Below are 17480 nucleotides of genomic sequence, written 5' to 3' on the forward strand. Positions count from 1 at the left end.
AAGTAAAGAGAAAAGATTTGTATTTATATAAAATCATCGTAACATACAGACTTCAAGATTAAATTCAGCATTTGTATGTAAATCATGTGGAGGATTAAATTTGTTTTGTGAGGACCATGACATGTGGTTTCAGAGGGTACAAACAGCTGATCAATAATTTTGTGTTTTACAGTCAGGAAGCAATCAATCGGTCATGTCCCATTTCACAGTTAACTGAATAATCTTTTGTTCCACTTTTTTCAAAAAGCTGCTTCTGCCCAGCTATGAGGGGTGAGGGGCTTTCTTTAAAATGTTTATGAAAAATTGTAATTTAGCTGGTTTGATGGGCCTGAGATTATCTCTTGTGCAAGAAATAATGGTAGGAAGGACTATTACTTACGTGGCAAAAAACCGCAGCAGGCGACGGTGCAGAGGGACCTGGGGGTCCTTGTGCATGAGTCGCAAAAAACCCAGCCTGCAGGTGCAGCAGGTGGTCAGGAAGGTGAATGGGATGCTGGCCTTCATAGCGAGGGGGATTGAATATAAAAGTAGGGAGGTCTTGCTGCGGCTATATAGGGCACTGGTGAGGCTGCAGCTGGAGTACTGTGTGCAGTTTTGGTCGCCGCACTTACATAAGGATATTTTGGCCTTGGAGGGAGAGCAGAGGAGGTTTACTAGGCTGATGCCGGAGCTGAGGGGGTTGAGCTATGAGGAGAGGCTGAATAAACTAGGCTTGTACTCGTTAGAGTTTAGAAGAATGAGGGGAGACCTCATTGAGACATATAAGATGATGAATGGGATGGATAGGATAGAGGTGGAGAGACTCTTCCCGCTCAGAAAGGACAGTAGGACTAGGGGGCACAGCCTCAAGATAAAGGGAGGGCGGTTTAGAACGGAGTTGAGGAGGAACTTCTTCACTCAAAGGGTGGTGAATCTCTGGAATTCTCTGCCCGTTGAAGTGGTGGAGGCTGCCTCGCTAAATATTTTTAAGTTGCAGGTTGATGGGTTTTTGATAAGAGAGGGGATTAAGGGTTATGGGGAGAGGGCGGGAAAGTGGAACTGAGCCACGACAGATCAGCCATGATCTTATTGAATGGCGGGGCAGGCTCGAAGGGCTAGATGGCCTACTCTTGCTTCTATTTCTTATGTTCTTATGTTAATTACAAATGCTGCCGTCAGAACCAGTGGTTCCGACTGGGGGTGAGATTGGCCGAATGAGAAATTAAGCTGATTGGGCATTGCAAGTGCCCATGGAGATTCAGACTGGTTACTCTGACGCATGCACCCCCACTAGGGGCTAATTGAGCTTGGTGCCATATTGGTGATGGTGTTAACATGCGTGTAGTGAATGGCCATGATCTACAGAGCAAGCAGATCATAGTATCAACCAGCATACTCCATGGAATGTTGAGCCCCGTGCGTAGGAATGGTGGTGCACGCTCAAAATCCAAAGAGTTTTGAAATGGGCGATTCTCGCTGACATTTTGCAATTGTGGACGAGGTTCGCGGGTGGAGTGGAACAGATTACGGAACGTCAGGAACTTCATTTCAATACATTAGTATCTCATTATCGAGCATTCACTTCAGATATTGAGCCCACACCAAATATTCAGCAGGTGTCGGTCTGATGTCATGTGGGCACCATTTACAACAGCTCTACATAAGCGTGAATGTGGCGCCTTCACCTCCAAGGGAGATATCAGAGGCCATTAAGGCAGCCAGCACTTCTTAGCCTGTCCAAGACTCAAGGGGCACCAGAGAGAAAGCTGGGAGACAGACAAGGCAAGGAGGAGGAGGAGGAGGAAGGCAGACCTATGGACAGGGCCACAATGGGCTGCTGATAAAGGGAGGTCCTTGTAAGAAATAAAAACTGAAAATGTTGCAGAATCTCAGCAGGTCAGGCAGCATCTGTGGAGAGAGAATAGAACCAATGTTTCGAGTCAGGATGACCCTTCATTAGAGCACTGCCAATTCGGTGCCTATAACTTCCTACTCTTCCTTATCCTCGCATTATGTCTAGGTGCTTCCCCAGGATCCATAGCTGAGGTTAGGGAGGCCTCCTGATTTCCACGCCCTGTTGCCTGTAATAACCTCGTGGTCCTGGCTGTTTTTGGGCAGCACAGGTATTGCAAATTCCTCTATTCCTTTTCCTTGATGTACTCATCTAGATTCCACTTAAAGATATCCCTGTCCTTCAACAACAACTTCCATTTAAATAACACATTCAACATAATAAAATGTTCCAAGGTACTTTACAAGAGCAAATCCTGTACAGTTCACAACCAAAGTAGTGCACGAACTGAATGGTTCATAACCCAGATGTCACGGTGCAATGTCCATAACTTACATCCTCACTGTAAAAACACTGTGTCGTTCGAGCTCTGACCATCTGAGTTTAAATGTTCACAAACCAAATCTCCTTTGACTTGAAAGATGAATCCTCACTGTGCCATCTCTGAACTGGAGGTACAAGCCCAAGGCCTTGATCTGAGTGTCTTAGAGCACAGGATGAGAGATCTATGGATTCAAATTGTTTTTGTTTATAACTTTGAGGCACCCAACCTGAAGTATTTGGCCTGTGCAAAATATTTCCATGGACTATGTAAATAGACTGTTGGAGCAAAAACAAATACAGTGTTTCCCCTGAAAGAAAACTCCTGTTGTGTCACATGGAGGAGCTGAAATGGGAAAGTGAATTTTCTTCATCCGTATTCATCTTGTGATATAATTTGCAATGCCCAAAACTAACTCACTAGAACTCAAAGTGTGATAGTGTGGCCCTTTAACAGGGTGGTGTCTGAGGGCCACATGATCAGGCTGGAATCTATGAATTGTCAAGGTGGGAAGCTAAGCCAATCAGGAAGAGCTTGTAGCCGGGTTGAGGCGGTCCCACAGTTGGAGCCAGGATGGGAGTTGTTCAGTTGTATAATTACTTCAGTCTGACCTTTTGTACATGTAGTTACTTATTGTTGGCATGAAAGCCTTTATTAATTCAAGCCACATCGAGTCACCCTAATCTTGGGCGGCATGGTAGCACAGTGGTTAGCACTGCTGCTTCACAGCTCCAGGGTCCTGGGTTTGATTCTCGGCTCGGGTCACTGTCTGTGTGGAGTTTGCACACTCTCCTCGTGTCTGCGTGGGTTTCCTCCGGGTGCTCCGGTTTCCTTCCACAGTCCAAAGATGTGCGGGTTAGGTTGATTGGCCATGCTAAGAAATTGCCCCTTTAGTGCGTAGGCTAGAAGGATTAGTGAGTATAATATGTAGGGATATGGGGGTAGGGCCTGGGTGGGATTGTGTTCGGTGCAGACTCGATGGGCCGAAGGGTCTCTTTCTGCACTGTAGGGTTCTATGATCTATTATACAAGGGCTTGGTGGACATAATTTCCTTCTTGGGCACACTGTTCTCTTTAGCAGCCAATGGTACTTTTTCTTGTGTCCCATCTTCACCACTGTTCTTACTTCATAGATTTTTTAGACTTCCTCTAAATATGTTTCCATTTTGAATAATTTCTGTTAGTCTCAATCAGCACCTCCAAATGAATTAAATTTTTGGAATTTTATTTTGGGGCTAGTTCAGGCCAGATATTGATGTCTAGTAGCTGGCAGCAATTTTTTTTGGCGCCAACATGTTCCTCTTAACTATCAATAAACTGATTAACTAGGCTGTAAAGCATTCATGCGTTCAAATAGATAATGATTTTCCATATCACTTCCTTGCATTTGCAGCATTAGAATCTATGACACCATTGCGAGCGATTATAATTTGAACCTTCTCATTTACATTAATGCAACCAACTTTCTTCTACACTACAAGCCTACTGATAGTAATAAATTACACCAGTAAATACAAAATTGTCTCACCATGGTTTGGTGAAAGCTGCGTATGGTTATGGCAGAGTGTCATCAAAATAGCCTTTCCAATCACGGGTAGAATGATTCTGGTCAAAGTCAGTCACTAGTAAAATATACCGAGCTTCATAGAGAAAAGGACAGGGAAGGCACGAATAATGAATAAAATCTGCAATTAGGTCAAAGGTACCTGAAATACCAAAGATAGGGCATGTTGTGATGAGGATTCTGTGAGTCAGCAGCAGGATATAGATAGGTTGGGTGACTTGGTAAACTCCATTTGCCAGGTTTTTAATGTGGGCAAGTGTAAACCCATGCACTTTGGTAGAAGGAATCAAAAGGCAGATTATTATTTAAAGAGAGACTGCAGGTGAGTGAAATACAAAGGGATCTAAGTCTTCTGGGACAAGTACTTAAGAAGGAAATGGCATTTTGGCCTTTATTACAAAGGAGTTTGGAATTTAAAAACATGGAGGTTTTGTTGCAATTTTACAGGGTGTTGGTAAGGCCTCACCTGGAATACGGTGCACAGTTTTGTTTCCCTTACCTTATAAATGACATAGTAACACTGGAGGCAGTCCTAAGGAGATTCACCAGGCTAATTTCTAATGAGAGGGTTGTTCTGTCAAGACAGACTAAATAGTCTGGGTCTGTACTCCTTGGAGTTTAGAAGAGGGGTGACCTTATTCAAACATATAAGGTGCTGAGGGGGCTTGACAGGGTAGATAGTGAGATGTTTTCACTTGTGGGAGAGTCTTGAACAAGGGGACATAGCGACAAGATATAGAGCCGTTCATTTAAAACAGATACGTAGAAATTTCTTCTCACAGAGGGTGGCGAATCTCTGGAATTCTCTGCCCCAAAGAGTAGTGGAGGCTGGATCATTAGAAGTATTTAAAGTGAAGGTGGATAAATATTTGGTAGATCGAGGAATAACGCGCTGTGGGGAAATGGCACAGAAAAGGAATTGAGGCCAGCATTGATCAACCATGATTGTATTGAACGGCAGGGCAGGCTTGAAGGGCCTGGTGATGACTTCTATTTCTTGTTTGTCTTGAGTGAAATGGCTTAGACTTTACACATTTCAGAAGTAATAGAAAAATGAGAATAATTTCTACATTTGGAATTTTCTATTTTAATTATTTCTTAATTTATTTTTTATGGGATGTGGGCATTGCAGGCTGGGTCAGCACTTATTACCCATTCTGAACTGCCCTTCGTTTTAGAGGGCACCTGAGAGTTAACCACACTGTTATGGGTCTGGAGTCAGACCAGGTAAGGACAGCTGATTTCCTTCTCTAAAGGACACTAGTTAACCAGGTGGGTGGGTTTTTACAACAATTTCCATATTTATATAGGGGTAAGGCTCCCTGATTGGGCAGGCAATTATAACCAGTCATTTTGGCACCTCCACCAGAGGCTAAGTCCAGTTAGGTTAATGTTTTCTGACGGTTGCATTTGAGGTCGCCCTCACAGGCAATTTTGACCTCAATCAGGGAGATCATACTCCAAGTGACAGTGGTTTCATGGTCAGCATTAGAATTTTAACTCCAGATTTTTAAAATTGAATTCAAATATCATCATCTGCCATGGTGGGATTTGAACCCAGGTCCCAGACCTTGCCCAAGGTCCTTGGATTACTAATCTAAGTACTAATGTTGCCACATCATTGTCTTTTTTAAAATTTTGACTTTGAAGCAGCAAATTCCTTTCCAGCTACACAAATAACTCATGTCATGTCCTAAAGTAATGGAAAACTCTATGTGCAAAGGGGAAAAAAACTAATCAATCATGCTGTATTTAACTAGATGCCGTTGATGTTTTGATCACTGGCTAAATCAAGCCAACCACTCCAGTCACTTCCATTTAAAGGCGACAACCTTCCTCAGCTTGTTCGTATGATCAGGGGAGAGTCCAAACAGGTGCTTAGTGATTTCGACAAAAAAATGAGAACTGTGCAATGCAATTCTGCTGCTATTGATGAATGTCTTTAATGACTTCGATGAGACCCATGAGGTTGGGCTCTTGGAGTATGATCTCCCTGATTGAGGTCAAAATTGCCTGTGAGGGCGACCTCAAATGCAACCGTCAGAAAACATTAACCTAACTGGACTTAGCCTCTGGTGGAGGTGCCAAAATGACTGGTTATAATTGCCTGCCCAATCAGGGAGCCTTACCCCTATATAACTATGGAAATGTCAGATCCGTTGGCACTCCTAATTCTGAAGCACCCTAGGAGTGGATAAGAGTTTGTAAATAAAGGGAATCTGGTGAATGGACACTGACTTCTGAGCAGTTATTTCCATGCCGAGGAATGAATTATCTGCCCATCCACCCAACCAGATAAAAGCCAGGCTGGCCCACACTATGTAGTTGTCGGGTGCCCATCCAAAATATTGCAGTTGAACTAGGGCCAGTGATTTGGCGGACAAGTTTTCGGTTATCTCAATCGAATATTAGTACCAAAAACTGTCATAATTGATGATTTTTCAGAAGATAGATCAACTTACCTTATTAAATACAGCAGTACTGACAGTGTTGGAAATGCTGAAGAATATGTGAAGCGCATCCGTGTGAGAGGAATAATGTGGCACCAGGAGAGTAATTCATTTCACAAGAGCCACTGGGCAAGATTCTTTGTTTCAATTGTATAGTTTTCATGTGTTTGAGTGAATTGTAAGTTAAAAATTAAAAAGCAGAAGGGAGAGGAGAAGTTTTGGCATGTGTCACTGGAGTCAGGTCTGAACTTCCTGCTACTGAGATTGATGACAACATCTATCATTTTAAACCACGGAGGCTGAATTACAATTTTGGAGATTCCAGTGATCAAACACACATACCTATAAACAATTGTATATTTACATGTACTTCACAACAGTGCAAACATTTGCAAGAAACCCACAGTCTCTTTCATGTTTCACCTAATTTTGCCCTTGACAAACATACACTTAAATATTAGTTGTAATTTTTTTCATTCGTCGCAGGATGTGGGTGTTGCTGGCAATTGTTTGCTATTTATAAGCATTTATTGTCCCCCTTGAAATGCCCTTAAGAAGATGGTGAGGAACCTTTTTGGTTACAACCAAGTGGTTCACTCGGACATTTTGGAAGGGGCAATTAAGACTCAATCACATTGTTGAGGGTCTGAAGCTACATGTTGGCCAGACTGGGTAAGGATGGCAAATTTCATTATTGAAAGACCGTTAGTGAACCAGGTAGGTTTTTAGTATAATTTGGTAATTTCAAGGTCACCTTTACTGATGTTAATTTATTATTCCAGATTTATTTCATTAAATAAATTTAAGTAAACCAGCTGCTGTGATGTGATGGCAACCCGTTCCTCCAGATTAGTATTTCTGGATTAGCAGTCCAGTAACATAATCACTGCGCTATATTTTCGAACAAGGTGAAGGCCAATAAAATATACTTTCAAAAATAAATCAATCTAGGGATAATTCCACTCCAGTGTTTGGACCATAGATGGCTCGGCAGCACAATGGTTAGCACCGCTGTCTCACAGCACCAGGGACCTGGGTTCAATTCGGGCCTTGGGTTACTGTCTGTGTGGAGTTTGCATGTTCTCCCCATGTTTATGTGGGTTTCCTCTGGTTTCCTCCCACAGTTCAGAAGTGTGTAGGTGGGTTGGCCATGTTGAATTGTGCCTTGTTATCCAAGATGTATAAATTAGGAGAATCAGGGGGGTAAATGTGTGAGGTTACAGGGATAAAGCCTGGTTAAGATTCTCTGTTGGAGAGTCAGTGCAGACTCGATGGGCTGAATGGCCTCCCTCTGCACTGTAGGAATTGTATGATTCTATGAATAGAGTAGATCCTGACCCAGATAAAAACACAATAAAATTTGTGCATTACAAAATACATCACTCATTTAGGGAACATTGTCCCACATTACATAGATTTATTTATTAAATTTTATTTACTAACAAAATATGTACAGGCTAACCAATTATTTGAATATTTTCATATGTAAGTGCACAAAAAATTGCATCAAAAAGGTTATAAAGTAAATCAGACGTATAAGTTACATTCCAGACTTTTAAGAAGAGAATCTGAAATGGACTGGAATCTGATACCAAAAAGAGACTTGATTCATTCCGACAAGTTAAAAAACGACCAGTGAAAAGTCGTGTCACAAATTTGGTCCAATTGAATTGCTGGAATCTCATTCCATTTGGAGAAATTCTAATAAGTACAAAATGGCAGGTCAATAGTGGTTAAAGACAAGGTCATAACTAGCTAACCAACAAGACATTTTACTGCTAAATGTTCAAATACAAAAAGAAAGGGCCCTTAAAAAATATAACGATATATTTTATAGACAGAAACTAATTTGATGAAGATTTATACAAAGCAGTTATGTCGTTTGAAATAGGTTAAATTTTAAAGAACTAAATATATCACAAAGGAAATGAATAAAAACAACTCATTTAGTGAAGCAGTTTCTGCAAAAGCAAGTTGAGACATCTGCTGAAACTCAGGGTCCAGGCCACTGGTTCCCAGAATCTCAATTCTGGAATTATACATCTTTCTTTCTCTGGCGTGCAGCACCTGTAACATACAACAGAGCTCATCCTGATGCCAAAGGTTGGGTCAATAATACAATGGACAAAATTTTCTGACCCTTGCCACCAGAGGGTCTTCCAGTCCCACCGAACATGGTCCCCTGCAGCAGGTTCCCTGCATATGGGTGTTGAATTTGGCAGGACGGAAGATCCTGCTGGTGGCTAATGGAGAACTGACTCTGCAGCCAGAAAACCCGGTGCAAGGTAGAGGGGAGGGGGAATCCCGGTCAGTGGTTCATTCTGACGTTAGATGACAATTTAGTAAGGACAAAACAAGGTTGAGGAACAAAAGCTGTTTGTTCTGATTTAGGTCAGCATATCTGAAGAACATTTGCAAAGAGAATCCCTACAGTGCAATAAGAAGACCCATCGAGTCTGCACTGACCACAATCCCACCCAGGCTTTATCTCCGTATCCCCACATATTTACCCTGCTAATCCCCTTGACACAAAAGGGCAATTTAGCATGGCCAATCCACCTAACCCTGCAACTTGCTTGGTGTTTAACATCCTACCATAAGCGTTTACTGAGTACCCCTGCTCCATAATAGATCTATGTTGCACTACAATCATTGCCACACAGTTGAAAAGATACTGATATTTTCACTGTCAGAGCAGTAAAACTTGTCAGAAATGGTTATGTTTCAGTCAGGCTTTGCTAGCAGGTGATATCATAACACAGATTTAAATATGACTCAGTTATGATTCATTGATACATTTTTGAAACAGACACAAAGATCACCAAACAGAGGCGATCTTTAAGCCAGTTTTACTTAGGGTCGCTAAGTAACTGGACTTTAATGATAAAAATAAAACGCACATCTCGTCATCTTTTTTTTCCGTAACAGAGAACTAAATATTAGCTTCCTTCCATCGCAGCAACTCTTGTCAAATAAGCAATTGAATTCTCTACCTGCACACTTTATCATAGCTCAAAGGTGGGATTTTAGGGCCTCACTCAATCCAAGACTGGAAAATCCTGTTCAAGGTCAACGGACATTTCCATTGTCCACCCCTCACCCGCTCTGATCTCGTGGCAGGCGGGGCAGTGCGGTAGAATTCCAGGGCACATGTTCCCAATGTGTCACTAAATGTAACAGTTTAGATATTTCCCTTATGTTAAGAAAGTGTCCTGTGTGACATGTAGAGTGTGTGACATGTGGAGTGTGGTACATATAGGGAAGCAACATATATGTTGTGTGGCAAGTAGGGTGGTTGGAGGCCATGCAGCACTTTGTTTTCCTGGAATAGAATTCTTCTTGTATTAAACAGTTAAACAAGTCAATGAATTGCAAAGGCCACAACTCCTTAATGTATGAAATAAAACCTCCAATTGCATTAAAATAGGGAGGGGACACTAGACAAACCTTCATACGACCTTTGAGCTCATACTGAAGTGTGGATAACAACTGTTAATGTTTAATATACCTTTGATCTCTATCTTTTTCAATTCATAACACACCCAATAATATCACAGTGCACGATAAGATGTGTACGTCACATTGTAATAATTTTACAAATCTGCATACCCAGTCTGAGCTTTGTCCACAGTGAGTACAATCCCTGAACCGTGGAGAGGGAGCCCAATATTTTTCATTCATTACAATACATAGACAGAAAATAATAATTTGTAAAGCCACAGGAAGCTTATGCCCAAACTCCTGGACGGATGCTCAGCCACCAAAGATTGTTGCCAGAAAAGCAATTTAGTAAAATTACAGTCACTGACTCAGTCTGAATAGCATTAGGCAAGTAAACCTCCTACACATGCCTCATTACTGGCTGTCAAAGAAAGTAACACCCACACACAATAGATTCTTCTCAAGAATTGTCCTTCGATTAATTCTATACAACATTGGCAAGTAATTTTTAATCAGTATAGTATCTATTAGTGCAGTAATTGCAGAATGGTATCCAGCAAATGAAGTAAACAGATACTCATTGTTCCATTCCATGAGAATTTTACACTCCCCTCTTGGCACGGAAATTGCATTTTTAATAATTACAATGTTTATGTATGCATATATTTCTTCAGGCTACATGTGATTGTCTAGTTGAAACTTTAAGAGTTGCAGTGCAGTTTAAATAGATTTACAAATTAGACACAGAAATAGATCAGTGCACAATAATATTAACAATCCCAGGATGCAATATTAAGGCAAGGAGTAAGGCTTCCTTGGACAATATTTCAATTATTGGTTTGCGAACAGTTGTATACTGAAATTTATAACCAAAACTGTATCACTATAAACAAATCGCCATCAGCAACCTGGGTCTTACAATTGACTGGACTGAACTAGTTATATAAATACTGAGGCTACAAGAGCAGTTGTGAGCTGGGAATCCTGTGGTAAGCAACTCATCTCCTGGCTCCCCAAAGCCTGTCCACCATGTACAAGGTACAAGTCAGGAGTGTAATGGAATACTCTCCACTTCTCTGGGTGGATGCAGCTCCAACAACACTCAAGAAGCGTAACACCAGGACAAAGCAGCCCATTTGATTAGCACCATATCCACAAACATTCACTCCCTCCACCATCGACACAAAGTGGCAACAATGCATATCATCCACAAGATGCACAGCAGGAATTCACCAAGGCTCCTTAAACAGCACCTTCCAAACCTACAACTGCCACCATTTAGAAGGAGAAGGGTCTCTACCCACATGAGAACACCGCCACCTCCAAGCCACTCACTATCCTGATTTGGAAATGTATCACCGTTCCTTCACAGCAACTGGGTCAAAATATTGGAACTCTTTCCCTAATGGCATTGTGGATGTACCTACACAACATGGACTGCAGCAGTTCAGAAAGGCAAATCACCACTGCCTTCTCAAGGGCAATTAAGGATGGGCAATAAATGCTAATCTAGCAAGCAATGTCAACGGTCTATGAACAAATAAAAAAATCCATTGTCCAGAATTAGATCTTCCAATTAGGGTTAATTTAAGAACAGTGTTGATCTCAATTGTTTAAATGATGTTATGACCATACTGTGCCTTTAAGAAACATAATTGTGTCATGTTTCTTGTGAAGGAGATGTTAAGATTCAATTCAGCTTTGTCTGTTCCAAACAGTCCACCTGCTGAGAATACAGAACAATAATTGCTCCTAGATATCAGAGTGTTCGTTTTAACCTGAGTTAATGCAGTTTTGTTATTTTTTCAGGTTGCCCTCAGGGGTTTCAGAGTAGGGTTTGAGTAGTTTGATTGACAAGGGTGCCTCTTGTGCTAATGGAAGGAGCTAGGCTTACAGAGGAAAAAGCAGGCAGTTTCTGCTTGGATTTTCAAAGAGCAGCAACTGTTCTCTCTCTCTGGAAAATGAAGTCTGGAAAATGCTAGGAAATAGGTGCCACTCTCCAAAGGTATTCTGGAACTTTGGTAGCCCACGTACCAGCATGTAAGCCTATTGTTTGCTAACTGATTTTGAAGAGGAGATAACATCTATGAGGGATATTACTTAAATTGGAACTAATAGAGATAAGATAGCAGTTAAGAATTGTATCCTGGCATGTTTAATTATTTCAATTGGTAAAAGCTGCACTTATTTTTTTTTGGTATAGTTAAACTATATTGTTAAATAAAGTCTGTTTTAATAAAAGCTTCCGAGTAGGATAATAGAATCACACCTGGAGTGAAACAACTTTTCTCATACTAATACCAAAATCAAAAAAACTTGGGGACCAGTGTAACTTCATAATATACGTTGGAGATTCTAACAATGTCAATGTTTAAATAACGCCTACCAGAAAACATATCTTGGTGATTAACTGCTCTAGCACCCCTTAATTATATTTCCAAAGTTAGTTATTCTCTCACTCAAATATTCCATGTCACCAAGTGACATGGACACATCTCTCTATTACATTCTATCAAGATCAGCAAATAGAGAGATGTGCATCAACTTTATGCAGGCTGAGATCAAAGAGTAGTATCTCCTCCTCAAACTGATCAACCTGCCATCACAAAGAACATTAACTCACACCACAGCTGATACCAGAAGGGCAGAGGCCTGGAAATGACAGAGAAATTCTGAATTACAAACCCAGATAGCCAAAAACCACCATATATCAGAAAATGACTACAAACTAGATTATTAGGACAGGCGTAATCAGGATCAAGTATGTCGAGAATATAAGAAAATAATAGGAGATGAGAAGAGAACAAATAGTTGCACTGTAGTGATAGTTTAGAAAATGATGCTGCATACATGAAGTCTATCCTGGAAGGGTGACTGATGTCTTCAAGGTAGAATATGGCCAAGTTGAAATATTTACTAAACTAATCTCAATTGCTCCCAACCTGGTTACACTGAATGTATAATTCAATCTGCTGCTCAAACCTGCAGATGTGCAGCTAGTTGAGTAAACTGCAGATTGCATTTCCAGTACTGGGATCGATAAAGTCAACACGACCCAACAAAAATAGGACAAATTGAGGGAAGGTCAAATATTCAGCACCATTCAAAATACCAAAAGGAAAACAAATCAATTCTCTATTCATTCTTCTCTTTCTTCAAATTCAAGACAAGTCAGAAGTTGACATGCGATGATGATTAATAAAAGTTAACACTACAAACAATACCGGTGCGATGTGTCAAAGATAAATTACTGGCATTGTGTGATTTTGAGATGTTTGTGGGAAATGATTGTTCCAATTTCCCTTCAGGAGCTGTGATGAATTTCTTGTCATCAGTGCTTGAAGAATATTCTGTCAGCCTTACTGTACAGTTAAAAAAAAATTATGACCAATCCATTCTCCTGCCCTATTGTTTAAGGAGCAGGAGACAGGAAGATGTTGAATATAACGGCAAACACGACACAGGCTACATACGCCAAAATTGAAACCCAAAATCTGATATCCTTTAAGAGTTTCTGGTTATAGCAGCTGAAAACCACATAGCCGATAGTCATTCCAGCCAGACCGCCTGCAATGTGAGCCACAAAGGATACCTGTAGGGTATAGAAGCATATAGTTTAGAACAAATCATCAAAATGATTATTTTTAATGTCACAATAAAATTCGGCGGAATAAAATCATGCAATAACTCAACATAATTTCCGCACCTCAATCTGTGGAAGTTGCCACTTCTTTCAGTTACAAATACTTTGCATTTACTCTGTAAATATAAGATGAATTTACTGATCTACAGGTCCCATGACCAAAAATCCAACACCCTCAGAACTGCGATCACACTGGGCTTTGTATTTTCCTGATTTTGAACATGGAATTTGAATGCAGTTGGGATTCTCACAGTCAGAAGAATTGGTGAGAATCTCCAATACAATCCCCCTCCATGGAATAGGTAACTTTCTGTTTGGAGAATAGGGAGGGTAGTGGTACAGGGGGGTTTGGGACAGGGGGAGTGCAAGTGGAGTAGGGGAGCCGGGGGTGAAGAAGAGGGAGGATGATCTTAAAGTGCTGTAATGGACTCAAGGCCTGCGTGAACATACTTCTTGCTGATTCCATCCTCTGGGATCAGTCCAAGAATGGCTGTATGTATGAAATCAAAGGATTTAAATAAATATCAAAAATATCCAGTTTTCGTACAGTGGGATTTTAGAAAGCATTAACAGGATCCAAGCTGAAACAGAAACCAAGACACAAACTTTTCTTTATAGATAAGGTTTATTCTTTTTTTGTCCCACAGTTTTACTCCCACATAACCCAGTGTCCCAGTTATCCCCAATTATATACGCTCAAAGACAATTAATATCCATCATCCATTTCTGCTAACTGTAACAACGTATTTGACATGAACAAACTGTAACAATGTAATTGATAAGACATTGACAGAAAACACTGGAGAATGACAGAGGCAGTTGAGGAGAATGACTCATTGAGATCTTGAACTATCTTTTTCTCTTTTTCCACTCATTCATGGGACATGGGCATTGCTGGTTGGCCAGTATTTATCGCCCATCCCTAGTTGCCCAAGGGCAAATGGCAGTCAACCACATTGCTGTGGCTCTGCAGTCACATGTAGGCCAGGCCAGGTAAGTGCGGCAGACTTTCTTCCCTAAGGGATATTAGTGAACCAGATGGGTTTCATCGACAACTGACGATGGTTTCATGCTCATCATAGATTCTTAATTCCAGATTTTTTTATTGAATTCAAATTCTGCCATGGCGGGATTCGAACCCAGGTCCCCAGAGCTTTTGCTGAGTTTTTGGATTAATAGTCTAGTGATAATACCATGAGGCCAAAAGGCTGGTGTCAGTTAAAGACTCTGCCTTTTTTTTCACACATTGGTGAATGAAGAAAAACATATCCCCTTGCATGAAAGCAGCTATTCTTTCTCACACCAAAAATAAATATATTTACATTAATTTTGTACTTTGAGCTTTCAAAAGACCATCACCTCATTGTTCCAAAATGGTGTTGTTTTAGTCTTGCTTATGAGTCAATTTTTCACCCCTGTATATTTCTCTTCTGTAGCTATACCAACTGAAATCCTTTAGCTGAACCATAAATTCAATCTCCTGTCTGTACTAAGTGATCTTAGTGAAAGAGGTAAGAAATGATGATCCCACAGTAGAACTCGTGTCATTAAATCAGCCAGCATTGCTACTGATTACACTCTGGTAACCTTTGCTCAAAAGTTCATCTGGGATGACGTAAAGTGAGGTTCAGTTTTGATGCCTTTCTTAGATGAACAGCCTGCCAAACCTTGAAGAATGGGCAATTAAATGGTGCCCCAGCAAGTTTAACATAGAAACTAGAAGCAGGAGTAGGCCATTCAGCCCTTCAAGCCTGCTCTGCCATTCATTTTGATCATGGCTGACCATCAATTTCAATATCCTGATCCCCCTTCCTCCCATATCCCTTGATCTCTTTAGCCCCAAGAGCTGTATCTAATTTCTTCTTGAAATCAAATCTGTAATGTGTTAGGTAATATCCTGGAACAACATATCGGAAAACCATAATTATTTTAACTTATTCATGGGATGTGGGTGTCGCTGTCTGGGCCAGCATTTATTGCCCATTTCTAGCTGCCCCCTATTTCAAAAGGCATTTAAGAATCAACCACATTGCTGTGGGGCTCTGGAGTCACATATAGACCAGACCAGGTAAAGATGGCAGATTTTCTTTCCTAAGGACATGAGTGAATGACAAACAACATTGGTTTCCTGGTTGTCTTTAGAATATTTCCAGATTTTTAAAAATTAAATTCAGGGCCAAAAAATTCTGCTCTCAATTTGAACCCAAATCTTGCCCTGTGTCTCTAGATTATCAGTCTTGTGACAATACCACTATGCTCCTCTGGATTATGCCTATTTTTCAAAAGGAAATCGAGTATTTAAGTGATTATAAGTCACAGTGTTGCCTACATTCTCAGCCATTCATTGCAGTCTCTTTCCACAATTTGTACTTCAATAGTTTAGCTCTTACCTTTTGTTATGCATCTGTGGTTCCATTTTTCACGGTGGAAGTTTAATAAAGAAATTCTCAGCAGAAGAAAATCAGAACAGCAAGGATGGAAAGCCAGAAAAAAATGTTTATTTCAAACAAAACAGGAAGAAAAAGAAGGCAGAATGAGGGGAGGATAGAAAGTAGATAGATACACTGCCGTAACCACCAGAACACCTCCAAGCAAAATTCAAATTACCAAACCATTCATATTTATTTCTATTTAACAATCTGAGCTACGAAGATTACAGGAATCCAGGCTTGAAACTAATTCTGCTCAAGTCGGGTATTGCTGTGTGCTTTGTTGTCCTCATCGCAACAGGAAGTTATACAATACTCGTTATAAAGCAGAATGGATGGAAATGCCAGCTTGGGGAATTAGATGCTACTGAGACTTAACAATGACTTCAAGGGTGATTTTGACTCTGGACGATAGCGTGAAATTAGCATTATTAGCTGGTCATCTATTAAACATGTTAGAAAATCACGAGAAATAGGAGCAAGAGTAGACCATTTGGCTCATCGGGCCTGCTCCACTGTTCAATATGATCATGGTTGCCCTGATGGGGCCATAACTCCACCTTCCTGCCCCTCACGTAACCTTTGACTCAGTGGTGGGCACTGCCATGGCAACTTCAATTTAATGCAGACCTATAAACTCGCCACCATATCTGGACTTTCAAGCGACTGAAATACAGTAAAGCTGCTCAGATCCAATCACAGGGTGGATCTCCCCAGCATTTTCTCTGATAGCTGAACCTATCAAAGCAGATCAGAGAGAAACCAGCCTGTGATTGGATGAACAGCAAAGTTTGTGAAGGTAATTATTGAAGGTAAGCTTCAGGGCCCAGAATGTGAGGCAGCTGGAGTGGCAGTGTGGGGCTGAGAGAGCTGGAGTGGCAGCGTGGGGCTGAGAGAGCAGGAGTGGCAGTGTGGGGCTGAGAGAGCTGGAACGGCAGTGTGGGGCTGAGAGAGCTGGAGCGGCAGTGTGGGGCTGAGAGAGCTGGAGTGGCAGCGTGGGGCTGAGAGAGCAGGAGTGGCAGTGTGGGGCTGAGAGAGCTGGAACGGCAGTGTGGGGCTGAGAGAGCTGGAGTGGCAGCGTGGGGCTGAGAGAGCTGGAGCGGCAGTGTGGGGCTGAGAGAGCTGGAGCGGCAGTGTGGGGCTGAGAGAGCTGGAGTGGCAGCGTGGGGCTGAGAGAGCTGGAGCGGCAGTGTGGGGCTGAGAGAGCTGGAGCGGCAGTGTGGGGTTGAGAGAGCTGGAGCAGCAGTGTGGGGCTGAGAGAGCTAGAGTGGCAGTGTGGGGCTGAGAGAGCTGGAGCGGCAGTGTGGGGCTGAGAGAGCTGGAGCAGCAGTGTGGGGCTGAGAGAGCTAGAGTGGCAGTGTGGGGCTGAGAGAGCTGGAGCGGCAGTGTGGGGCTGAGAGAGCTGGAGCGGCAGTGTGGGGCTGAGAGAGCTGGAACGGCAGTGTGGGGCTGAGAGAGCTGGAGCGGCAGTGTGGGGTTGAGAGAGCTGGAACAACAGTGTGGGGCTGAGAGAGCTGGAACAACAGTGTGGGGCTGAGAGAGCTGGAACGGCAGTGTGGGGCTGAGGCAGCTGGAGCGGCAGTGTGGGGCTGAGAGAGCTGGAGCGGCAGTGTGGGGCTGAGAGAGCTGGAGCGGCAGTGT

The 17480-nt window shown here is 41.9% G+C and overlaps 1 protein-coding gene across 1 annotated transcript in view; it reads right to left on the minus strand.

Annotated features, from left to right (window-relative positions):
• Window positions 1–7782: 7782 nt before the first annotated feature.
• rhbdl2 (rhomboid, veinlet-like 2 (Drosophila)) overlaps window positions 7783–17480 on the minus strand; it is a 33999-nt gene continuing 24301 nt past the window's right edge. Inside the window, exon 7 of the mRNA XM_080211438.1 lies at window positions 7783–13359. Within this exon, the coding sequence (XP_080067564.1) occupies window positions 13180–13359 (180 nt within the window). The 3' untranslated portion in view covers window positions 7783–13179. The remainder of the gene's footprint in view (window positions 13360–17480) is intronic.

This window comes from Carcharhinus amblyrhynchos, chromosome 24 (genome assembly GCF_965287045.1).
Source record: "Carcharhinus amblyrhynchos chromosome 24, sCarAmb.v2.hapA, whole genome shotgun sequence".
NCBI classification, from domain to species: domain Eukaryota; kingdom Metazoa; phylum Chordata; class Chondrichthyes; order Carcharhiniformes; family Carcharhinidae; genus Carcharhinus; species Carcharhinus amblyrhynchos.